At 40.7% G+C, this 12,634-nt stretch overlaps 1 protein-coding gene and 1 long non-coding RNA gene across 2 annotated transcripts; one reads left to right on the top strand and one right to left on the bottom strand.

Moving 5' to 3' along the window:
- The first annotated feature begins 556 nt into the window (after positions 1-556).
- On the top strand, positions 557-2,557 carry LOC111253979 (uncharacterized). Its single transcript, XM_022814319.2, has 3 exons — positions 557-708; positions 1,228-1,800; positions 2,209-2,557. Exons 1-3 carry the CDS (start codon positions 697-699, stop codon positions 2,344-2,346), a joined length of 723 nt encoding a protein of 240 aa, XP_022670054.1. The 5' UTR covers positions 557-696; the 3' UTR covers positions 2,347-2,557.
- A 4,062-nt stretch (positions 2,558-6,619) lies between these two features.
- Positions 6,620-11,328, bottom strand: LOC147754658 (uncharacterized). The gene is made up of 3 exons (XR_015317100.1): positions 10,260-11,328; positions 7,914-8,079; positions 6,620-7,760 (listed from the first exon to the last, which is right to left on the bottom strand). It is a non-coding gene; the product is annotated as an uncharacterized LOC147754658 (long non-coding RNA).
- Between the last annotated feature and the right edge of the window lie 1,306 nt (positions 11,329-12,634).

Here is a 12,634-nt window from a genome sequence, read left to right as displayed (position 1 = left end):
ACAAGCAGATTGCTCGAGCAGCCGGGACGAGAAAGGTGGTGCTATTTAGAGGGTCTGTCACTGCTACTGTGTACATGGATAAGAATCCGAGAATTCCTCTGTTTTCACGATAGCAGATAAATACGGAAAACTGAAGCATTACTAATAGTCGTTCAAAGGACGAAAAACAGAAGCTGTAGTACCACGTATACCATTGGCCCGTGTGTTAATACCGTACATACAACCAAAGTAACCTTGAAAACGGCCCTCTTCGTTTTGCCCGACAAATGAACTAACGAAAAACGAAATATAATAATAATTGTAAAGATTTGCGTCTGAATGCTCGACTCCTGTCCCGGTAGTGTTATCCTGCTAGTTGTGCCGGTAGCAGTAGTGGCATAATCGAACAGGCAGCCTCTTCTGATGTCTAAATAGGTATATAATATTATATTACTATCTGCGTTTGCGTTCGTGCTTGCGTGTGCATGTACACACAGAAGCCCTCATCAATAGTCTAATGACAAACTGGTAGAAAAGCGTAACCAGTCGGCAAACTGTCTCAGTCTCTTCTCTCTGCGATTCCCTCCTGCCGCAGACGCTCAATGCCACCGTAACGCGTCGACGATGGCCGGTGCTGTCAGCCGCGCGACGAGCTATTTAACGCGAGCGAGCGCGTCGTCGTAGTCATCTCACAGCCGTCGTCGTCTTCATCTCACCATGAACCCTCTGGTAAGGCAGCGTAGTTCGTCCTAATGTCTGTGTCCTGTACGGCGATGGCGAAAATCATTTCTTTGCTTATTTTGATGACACTCCTCGACACTGATCTTGTTATTTGCTCTCTGGTGCTGCTTCTGCGCTGTCGCCTACGTCTGGCCATGCTCTCCGGAGTTCAGTAAAAATCGTTAAGTGAAATCATGCGCAAACCTAAGTTAGAAGTATACCTTGCACTTATGTATAGCTGGATGCGTCACAGCTAAAGTAAAGGCTTCGGTTTTGCAAACGTTTTTGACCGTGTGCTTCGAAAACACTGAATAGCTGACTGCTACTTGTGTCTGTACGAAAACTAACTGGAGTTTCTATATGTGATAAATGAGTTTTCGTTTTCGTTTGTAATCACTGTAATTTATATTTTCTGTCTAACATTTTTTCGATGTCAATGGTTTGCATTATCGACCCTAATCTTCCTTTGGGCTTCTATGCTACGCACCTGTCTGTCATTACTATGTGATGATGATGTTTGCATTGAAGTACGTACTGACGGTAATGGCCGGTGCTGTCGTGGCGCAGTACTCGGATCCCGCCTCACACGGATTCACCATCAACGCACCTGGTCTCACAAATACCGCTACATTTGGTTACGGGTCTGGTCTATCTTCCGGACCGGCTACCCGGCCCGCGGCTGCTGCCGACCCAGTGGCCCGCCCAGCGGTCGCCAGGTCGTACGTGCCCCTGTCATCCTCTAATGCCGATCCTCAAGTCACATTGACACAGCGCTCCTTTACGTTATCAAATGTCGGTAGTGTGGGAGGTCCGACAGGCTCTGTGATTGGTGAACGACGTCTCCTCACTAGTTCCAACGCGGTTCTTCCTCGTCAGCAAACAGGTGCCGGTGTGCCCGCTGGACGTCAGCTGGGCGGCAACGCTCTTGGCACGACGGTTGTTACCCTCTCGTCTCGTGGCCCTGGGGGTGCTCCTGCACCCCTTTCCAACTACTATGGTGGAGCTGCCGGAGGGCGCCGTTTGGTTTCATCGAGCGGAGCCGTTGGAGGGAGCCCGTTTAATCCTACTATCCAACGCGAGCCTTCTCGCTTCCAGTATGCTGTAAGTATACTTCCCTTAGCTTTACCCTTATTTTTGTTACCATAAAAGGTCACACATAAAACCGCGCAGGTTTTGCCCATGGAGTATCAGGATCTAGCTAGATGTCGTTTTTGTCAGTAGCACTATAATGAAAAGAGCACCAAGTTACCCAGTTTGGCAGAGATAGATATCTGTTGCGCACGTGATATAGCGTCAATGGTAGAATTTAAGCATTGGAGAACAAATTTGCAGCCGTGATTGTGGTTTGTACAATCTATTAAAATATAAGCTGCCTGTGTTGTACTGTGTATCCAGTTCTGCTTATATATAGCGGCCAGTGATTTCATCTTGTTCTTCGCCTTGAAGCGCATCCTATGCAGTGCTCGTCTAAAAGGTGTTACGATTGACTTACTGTATATTACCCCACAGCCCCCTCAGGCGCGAGGCAATTTCGCTCCGTCGCACGGTTACACTGTGAATGCTCCTGGATTCACAAAGCACAAAACATTTGCCGGCCCCGCTGTCCACGGAACTAACCAAGCCTTCCTCCATGCTTCGTCCGGATGAGAAAAAACAAGCCAGAAAAAAGTGTCATCGAAAAACGTGATTGCAGAAATAATCATGAGAAAAATGAATTTAAATAAACGTTGCGACGATACGATTTGTAACTTAAGCGATTGAAAGAAAACACATAGGAACTTGTTTTAACAAAACCGTTAGCATAGGGTGTCTTCTTGTAATGCTCGTTGTTGTTATACTTAATAAATGCTAGTCTTAATCAGATGTTATCATTGGTTCCTCTAACGTGAATTTAAAGCCCTACACTATTTATATCATAAAGCACTATCTCGTCAGGCGTATCTTAGGCTGTATAGCGATTTGCTTTTTTACACTTTGCTATAAATTGCCGGAAAGACCGTTTATTCAGGTTGTTCGGCCTATTTGGAGGGCATATATAAACTTAACGGTTATGACCTGTTTGAAAATAATTCATTCTTTTGTAACATGTTTGCATCATCTCGACAGTCATTTACCTAACCTGTTGCTTCTATATTTATATAATAACGTAAACACTTTTTATTTGTGTGCCCACCCCGAAACCCCTTCAAGATTATATCTCGCTATTTCCGTTCGCATTCATTGTCTTCGTATTTGTCTATGATATTTGTTTTCTTACTTCGGGCTATCAATATGCTAACCGTTGCTCATAAAGGCATTCGATGCTGATGAAAAGTACACACTACGTGGAACACCAATGTTCTAATGGTTTTCTTGGCGTTCCATGTTTCTGTTATTGTTCAAACATATTTATTAATTAAAATTAAAGAATTAAAAATATTCAGTTGCCTCTAAATGAGATCAAGGCTTTAGTTTGAATGACTTTGATGTCACAACCTGGGATCCTAAGCTCTATTTTACATACACCTAATTAAATTTCTTCGGGGCATATTTACCCTTTAACCTTAATCCTAGCCAAACACAATAAAAGTTGAGTGCCAATGTGCATGGTAGTAGATTTTCCCATTAGCTATATGTTGGTTCAATATATTACACTTAATTTTCTATGGGCTCATATATATATATATGCTCTTGGAGCATTTATCTAAAAAATTATTTCGTTGTCAAGTTCAGTTACTATTTATAACTATAGTTATCAGCACTAACTACAGTTATACTCTGTTTTAAGAGTTTTTCACCTTGACGGATTATCTATTAACGTACGTATACATATTTGACCACTAAATATTATACCGCTTAGACTAGATGTCTAAACGATAACAAAATTTCGTTGCTGAACTTCAAATAGGAAAGTAGCAACAAATAATAAAAGTTCATAGTAAAAGTTGGAAGAAAAGTCGGACTGCTGTGCCACTTTTAGCCTTTCCGAAACATTCTATAAGTTAAACTCTTTCAACCAATTGAAGTTAGATGCTGAGAAAAGTTTAGTGAAACTCTCATTAACTTCACACTGAGCTACATTTTGCTTATGACCTGCCTTATTCACAAGGAAAGCTCCAGGTGTGATTGCACACTTTAACCCCTTTGTTAGAGTCATGCGTGTGCGCATAAAAACAACTATGCTCTCCATTGCTTTATAATTGTTTGCGGAGCGCGCAGAAAGTCTTCATCGAAATAGGCCATCTACGTATCGTTTGTTGGCCGAAACCTCTTGTAAGGTGTGACATTTAACTGACAGAAGTGCTGTTTTCGAGTTTGGAAGCTGCTTGTTGATACGTTCGAACGCCTTTCTATCCGTTATGTGGAACCTACCAAGAATTAGTGGGATTTCCAGCTCTGTTTCCCTACACAGCCATTGCAAGATCGCGCGTTTTACGTACGCACCCCCTTCTTCAAGCTTTTCAGTGTCTCTTTTCAAAAATGAATACCATACTAATGCTGCACACACTATGAGTGGCTCACCGTATATCGTGGCTCACAGAAGCTTGGGCTTTTTAGAAAAGATAAGCGTAAGACTGAATCAGAACGGTGTGTTGTGCGGAGAACTATATAGTATTTTAGGATAGCTGTTGTAGTAGCCCCTAAACCCTGAAAAAAGTTTGTAGATTGCCCGCAAGATGGAGTATGATTAGAATTTCCATGCATCGAGTGTAGAACGACGCATTTTTTAACCGGTAGTTCTAAATCTGTTAGACCACTCGTGGATATTACAGTTGCGGTGTATTATCTATATGAAATGTATCTTGAAAAAATTGTATGCTATTATCCATTGGCTCTCACAGGTAAGATGCGGATGCTTAGAGTCCAATCGGTCACAAACGCCTGAAAGGGGAAGTATCTTGAAAGCTCGTAATGAAGTACCTGTTGGAAGACATATGTGCTATTTTATGGTTACTCGTTGTAGATAAGTAGTAAACAAGTGTAGGTACTCAACCTTGTGAGAATCATTTTCTTCTAGATATATCCGCCGCACATATATGAGAGGCGTTCGTCAGTTATACAATAAGCTAATGAATCCGTACGTGCTGTTCACATGTGCGGTTGCGATCATTAATAAACCTCTTCCAGCCTATTAAGTACAGTTTAGGTTTCATTGCAGCGCTATTTTTTTTTTGCATGGTTGAGTTTTTCTCATCCTAGATGCAGAATTTCAATTAAAAGTGACTCGAGCCGATCGCTTTCGGAACACCTGAAAATCTGACGCTGAATTGCCTTTATATAGGACAATGTCGAGGCGAGGCGAGGAGAGGCGTCATGTTCGTGGTGTGTTAGGTAAAGATCCGTACCAAAAAACATCAAGAAGAAATGCTCCCTTGCACGCTTATGCTTGGTACGCTCGGCATGTTCCAATCGATAGAACAGGACGGATTTAGATCAGGTTAGATAGGATATTGTATATTGACATCTTACTATTTTAGGTTCGTTCAGCGTTTGCATGCGGCTTACATGAAGTAGGCTATCATAGGTCGCTTTACTCTGTCGGGTTCCGACGCTGTAAGCAACAACTTCGGACGAAAAAGATCTGATCTTAATTTCGAAACACGGCATTTGATTTACTAAGAATACAAGAATGTCTCCATTAGACGATAATCTGCCTTCCTGGAATAATCCGAATTAGCTAGTGTATTTAGGTTTCCTGTTCTTCGGAGAGCCATATTTCTGCTATTAAAATGGTATCTACTTTCCTGATTTCAAAGCAATATATATATATATATATATATATATATAATTACTTTATTTTTACGCGCGTTTGAGCAAATGTGTCAAGGTATCGTTTAATTCGCCGTTAGATCTATCGTCAATTACAAATTACACTACGGAGAAGGATTCTGAGGCCGAAGTTTCGCGTGTTATTTTACACCGGTGCTAATTCGTCATCGTGCTCTCTTAGAACATGATTAATCACGTTATCATAATCTGCCTTCTGCGGATTTTCATTTTTTTGACTTTCATGGCGGTGCCTATACAAAGCTTTGGCCAACACGCTAGCCTTCGCAGACCGCTATTATGTAGCAGCAAGTTGTGGGATATATACCAAATGTTGAATTTTGTAATCTTTCTATATTTGCATATGAGAAGCTGTACGTTCATCCAATAAGTTTCAGGAACAAGACAGCTTAAAGCATGTTTGAGCGTCAAAGCCACTGAGCGCAGGAACATTCTGCTACTACCGTAAATGGCCAGTCAAACAACAGCTCAATGTCGTGGTAAATACAGAAGAAAAGGCTCGAAAATGTAACTTCCAAACGATAACATACTAGGGGCTTTTCTAAAAGTGATGCGTTGCGTTGGCACTGCAAGGTAAGGAGGAGAGACTCAGGAGGCGAATCAATTCAAGGTAACAGACTGTGTTGCAGCCCAGCTTGAGATAGATCATCTAAAACTTAGCTTACGACTACCCTATCTGTACCAGTAAAAGGGAAACCATTGCGTAGAATCAGTAGAGAAAGGACTCCGAGCTATTAAAGTTGATGCCCACAAACCTTAGAGTAGAGAAACGATAGGTACCACGAGAACGACGACCAAAATAACGTAATATATTCGTAATGCATCAACACGTACGAACGCTTTTCGACGGTGCTATTGAAGCTACGTTCCGATGAACATAAGGAATTATTTAGAATGTGTCCATAAACAACTAGACGAAATGATAATTTCGAATCCTTCGCGCAAATGTAAACAATGGGGAAGAACCAAAATGTTCTATGTCTCTTACATACAACTGAAAGTTTCCACTACTATATAAAATAAGTTGGTTTCAAAATCAATGTCCATTATTGTCTACAAGGAAAATAAGCAATGGCACTGTACGTTTATGTGAAGATTCCAACAATCCAACACGACAGAGCTATATAAAACAGAAGTTCCTACTCGGTTGCCCTAGCAAGAAAGCAATGAGCGCTGCTTCAAAACATTCACCCTATCAATGTTCAGAGAGGAGATTCCGAAGTGCAGTTAATGCATTTCTTGTAATCTCAAATTATATTTGAAAGGTAAGGCAAATTATATTTAGAGGCAAAAAAGGTTAGATGCGTTTTTCTAGCTCCTTTGCTCTAACTCGGTTTCGCCTGTCCCAGATTTCAATCTTCAAAGGACTGAATGTGTTAAACAACACATGCAGTCAATAGTTGACCATCCTGGGAGCTCTGAGCCAGCATCCGTCAATAACTCGAGCAAATGCAAAGCCGGACACCGTCGACGTTCATTATTATGTAAAGAAATAAAGAACCAGATAGTATAAGAGCTTAACTATGTATGTCAAATTGAGTGAAGTCATATAGTTGTACAGCTGAGTATATGTCGACATCGTATCCCATATGGCCGCTTCGAAACTACATTTTGACGACGACTTTATTAGCATAGGGTACCTATGCGCCATATAATCACGACCATGAATCATACGTAACTATTTACACCAGAATCACATTCAGTCACGATAATTATTCAGATTTAATTGCGGTCGCGTTGACTTTCATTATAGTTCCTTCTTCGATCGAACGTTACCCATCGATGCCCCGGTACCCCAGCCATCTAAAGGCCGGCTTCGCACCGAGCAACAGAACGTTATATAGATCAATGCTAGATGATAGATAGGTACAGTCTATGATCTGCCTACCCTGGCGGTCCCTAGTATCGTCTTCTCTAGCCATAATAGGGGCCTTTTTTTAATAAATATAGCATTTTTTTCTTTTGCGTCGTCAAATGCTCCGTTTTTTCACACGAAATATTTACGCACGGTGAATACAAACGCAGTATCTATTGCACTATATACGACTATACATTGAAATGTTTAGGTTTTTGCAAAGAGCTCTTTCAAGGATAATTCGTTGTCTTCAAGAAAATAAATGACTAACTGAACATTACACAGATCGACTGCTTAACAGTTAGTTTGGAAAACCTAAATGGTGCATTTCAATAACTAGTCTCACTTCAATGATTTTGTATCCTTATTAAAACATCCTCGAAGCCGGACCAGTCCAACGAAGATGAGCCTTCAAACATCAGGTCAATTGCTACTGAAACTAATGATATTTCGCATTGTAAGCAAAACAGCATTTAGTCATGTCCTCGATGCTCCATGAATGCTTTCAGGCAAAGGACAATCTTGCCGCCAGGCAAGGTAAGGACAGCCCAGTACTAGTTATGTAGTAATATAATATAGTAATTTTACTCACGTGGCGCTTGCTTTCAGTCTACGAAATAATTGTCGAATCAATCGTCTTTCCTTCAGGAGATCCAGGGCTCAAACCTAGTTTTCATGCTTCCGAATGGCTATAAATTTTCTTTTCGCTATTAAGTAACAGCATGAGATGCAGCGAGAAGAGATTCTCGCCTAAAGTTCTGAAACCAATCAGTCATCAGAAAAAGCACAAATAGTATAATTTATGCTTTTTCATTAGAACATCCTGGTGGTTAAAAACGACGTTCCCAGTGGTGCGGACCACAATTTGCTGCCGTAAAATTATTATACTTCTCTAGAACATTATTTAAATATTTCATAACAATTTAATTTCTAATCGAATGGAAATAAGCCCATCCAACTTGTAAATTAGTACCGTAGAAAAAAAACTACGCTCCATCTCTAAAGGACGCAGATAGCCTTCTTGAAGAGGGCTGATCGTGGGTCCTGTAAAATTTGGCTTAGTGGATTCAGGGGTGAAGACAACGTAATTTCTCTAGAAACTTGATTTCATTTTCCTAGATTTCCTAGACTTTAGATCTTCCTAGACAATAATTAAAAAAAAAAAATGAATTTAAAAAATTCGAGTATCCGAACCGACTCACTGTTACCGTATAGGTTTGCTTAGCTAATTAATATCGCACCACATCAAAGTATCGTAGGTTCTGTAACTAGATCACTACTATCATTTAAAGGGTATGTGTGCAAAGTAAAGATGCGAACTTTCCAGGATAACGTAAAATACTTTGCTTGAGAATATGATGTTATCATTAGTGTATATGTCAAAATTCCAATATCAGAGATAATATGCGGAATCATTTCAAACAACTTGCGTTATATGGGTTATATAAGTCTTGTTGAGTTTGTAAAAGTCATTCGAAAGGCAGGCAGGCAGGAAGGAATGTCGCCTCGTCTTCTCAAACGAAGCCCCTATCAACCTTCGTAAATTTTCTGAATGAAGGCTTCCATTGTTGGTGGCTTAAGGCGACTACGCAAATCGGCGCACAGCATCGAATCGGCTAGAAGGTACGCGAGATAATTTCGGATAACCGTAGAAAGTTCAAGTATTCTTTTGAGTAAGGATCCTTTGAGGTTCTTCGCTATAAAGTTTCCCCAAATGGTGCCTATCCCATACTTTGCGATCGGAGATAAAACAGGCTGACAGCGGCTCTGCGAGAAAAGCGGTGAGGCGATTTGGTCGCCTGTGCGGTCAACGATAGCTTTCTGTATCTTTCGAGGATGTGCCCCCTGGAACTTCTGCTGTCCGCGGAGATAAGCAATTCTAACGGCTTGTATTTTAAATACAAGTGACAATTGGAATTCAGAGTAAACGTTACAACGCGGATCGCAATTCATCTTCAATGCGTTATGGTTGAAAGTCTATCTTTTTACGAACGCAAATTTTATAAGCTTGTATAAGAATTCCGATATCGTAAAATGGTTCAGGAACAAAATAATAAGCTAGTGAACAAAAATCACCGTAAAAGGAAAATCAATTTAATTTATTTATAAAATTATTTGAAAAGAGATTATCATATCCGGAAATGGTGCAAGATTCGGCGAAATACGTTGTTACAAGCTTGTCCCTTAGAGTCAAATGAAGGTATCCTATTGACGCCTTCAAGCCTGCCCCATGGTAATATTATGGTTGTTACGTGTTGTGTACGACGTAATCAGGGTGTTGCTTTAAGGTTGAGTCCCTAAATTTTGTAGGGGGCCAGCTCTGACTGTTGATAATCAAATATGCGAACGACATACACATAGCTGTTAATTACGTACACGACGTGTATTGCATGGGCACGTGGCATGGATCGTGGTATATACTAAACTATAGTTCTAAGCACAAAAAATACTAACTGTTATTGTGTACGTGCAAAAAGAGGATGTTTGTTTAGTGCGCTAAGGGCACATACCAAAATGAGCCACCAGTTTGGAGAGAGCACTTGAGAGCTGGAAATCTTTCATTTTCCATCCAATAAAGACGGCATGCAATCAGCGATAAACAACAGGTTCTTCTGTGCTATACATTTAAAACAGAGTTACACCTCAATACAAAACGTATAGTACTAGGGCATAATTTTATCATGTTGGTATATAACTAAAGTACAATAATGACTAATCCAGTCTACGTTTAATGTTATAAACGTTTGAATTGAGGATCTTCATTATCTGTCTGCTCTAAATAGGCTGCAAAGACCTCCAATAAATATTCCGGTTAAAAAAAGCTCGACACGGAGATGTTCCGAAGTTCTCAATTTCTTAACCAACACCTTATTACCTTTGTGGATAGCCATGGTTAGGCTGCCACTTCTCTGGCGATCATAAATAATTTCAGACTTACCTCATTTTATACGCTGTTTGCTTTTTTGGTTGAGTGCTTTCAAACTCTGCCAGACCCGCTCGGCGTTTTCCGTCTTCCAATATCAATTGATAATCACTTCCATTCATCATTAATCAAAATAATGTTGAGAGAACGGCGCAGGGAGCAGTCAAATAAAATTATCAGCACGATCTGTCTGACTTATATCATGTACGATACATTTTTTCTGAGAAATGCTCGTCTTTAGCCCGTTAAATTATTCATTAGCCAGCACACACAAAATCACACATAGACACTGCTGGAAAATGCGACAATAACCGTCACAATAAACTTCAACGACCAGTCAATCTTATGCACAAAGGTCACTAACCATATAGATGCATAAATTGAGTGACGGACCCGAAAGCACTAAAGAGCATATTTGCAAGACCTATATACTCATGTCGTAAACATGACAATATGCCAACAGTAAAAATTGCCCCATATTGGAAATGGATTCGTTGTAAATAATGAGCCGATATACAAAGGGCAAACGGTGATGATTCCACCTAATCTGCGAAAAGGCCGGGCGCATAAATGCTGCACGCCGTCGCAGTACAAATACGATACATTGGTCAAGAAGTAGATATGATTTGAGTAATTCAATTGGACGATGCAATACTTTGTTAAAAATATCTATAAATAGCATAGCACGTTGAACCATTCATAAAGGAAAAAGCAAATCCCAGAGTGATGATAAATAGTCTATCAAGAGCGATTCATCTTTGTCCAGCAGGACAAGAGCTACTTGGTTAAAAAAGATGGCTGAAGTAACTTCTTGAAACTCCATGAAAGGAGCATATACACGACAGAAGCTCAAATTATCAAAAAGATTATCAACCACTTGGTTAGATTCAGGCGCCCCGGCGAAATACGCATAAATGCCGATCATAGATACGTGTCTCAAGAGTTTAAACAGTTTTATAATACTTGACAAGTCAGACACACAGCCACCACGCCATACCACCACCACCACCACCAGTCGAATGGAAGGGCATAAAATGTAGCCGAAGGTCAAAAAGACAGCTTGGATAAACTAGACCCCAACACAGCATAATTGGAATGGCGAAAGACAGGGAAGTCAGATAGTTCTCCACCAGCCGAAAAAATTGCCGAACGTATTCGTACCACGATGCTAAGAACTACTCGTGACGAGCTCCATACATCAGGCCGCCGTCAGATCGCTGAAGTAATTTGAAGGCTGCAAGAACAGGTAGAATGGATCTTTGAGAGAAACCAAGAAGTGTAAATATAACCTTTGCGAATTTTTCAGACAAATGGATACTAAAGCATTTCACTGAAGAGAAGGAAAACTACAAACGAGTAACAGACGCGTTTAAAGTGAGACGGATTCTATAAGAAATAGATGACAGTTAAGAGCGACCAATGCTCCGATTTTCACAAACGGCATACCTTGTAACAGTACTAGAGCCTTGATTTCAGAGGACCGAAACACAAATTAGCATTATAGAGAAGTTGTCGAACCCGCCGAGCCAGTAGCGGGACTGAGCTTAGACACCAAGACGCGCTCGCCGATAACAACAGCCGGCGACTTCAAGATGCCGGAGTTAAAAGACGTCCTTTCGAGGAGCAGACAAAGGGATAAATCGCGGCGTCACAGACAGTCGCGCTTACACCGTAATGCTACAAGAGTGGCAATAGTTGGCACAAAAAAAAGCACGACGCAAACACTTGTTACACGAGTCATCAAACGTAAGACAAGCGCTGAGTAATAATTACGGCAATCCAGTGGAAAGCTTTACAGCAAGCTCTTAACCATGACCCAGCTCAAAGAGACACCAACGGTTGCCAACAAACCGAAGCTAGTAGGTAGATAGTCGACCAACGGCAGCAGAAATAGCAGCAAAACGACAAGGAGACCATATATGTATATAAATATAAGCCCTAAACAAAAAAAAAGCAATACCTCAGTACCCGAAATACTATATAAACGATGACTGTATACAAAGGATCAATAATTGCGGAAATAAAACTTATTATACAATATCGATAAGGACTATCTGTGAGAGAACAGTTCATTTAATATCAGCAGGTTAAAAAAATCCGTAACATATTGCTTACGTAGCTACATAGGGTACGTATAAATATGAATTAAAATCGTAGTTTCAGAATAGAGTAGAGATAATTAATTTTAGGTCGCTTAGAAAGGGCAAATGCGGGGAGACAATCAACCTCAGATAGGACAGTGTGTGAATCAGTGGACTCATGCCCTCTGTGTCGTTCATACTTTAACAGGCTGCCGTTCTCGTCCTAAACAGCTAGCAACTTCTCGTTAAGACACTACGCAGTTCGATGCATTGTATAGGACATGCGCAACAGCAGGCTGTATCCAGAGA

This window comes from Varroa destructor, unplaced genomic scaffold (genome assembly GCF_002443255.2).
Source record: "Varroa destructor unplaced genomic scaffold, Vdes_3.0 BEIS01000007.1, whole genome shotgun sequence".
Classification (NCBI taxonomy): Eukaryota; Metazoa; Arthropoda; class Arachnida; order Mesostigmata; family Varroidae; genus Varroa; species Varroa destructor.
The sequence above is the reverse complement of the archived record's forward strand: the minus strand, read 5'-3'. Positions and strand labels throughout refer to the sequence as shown.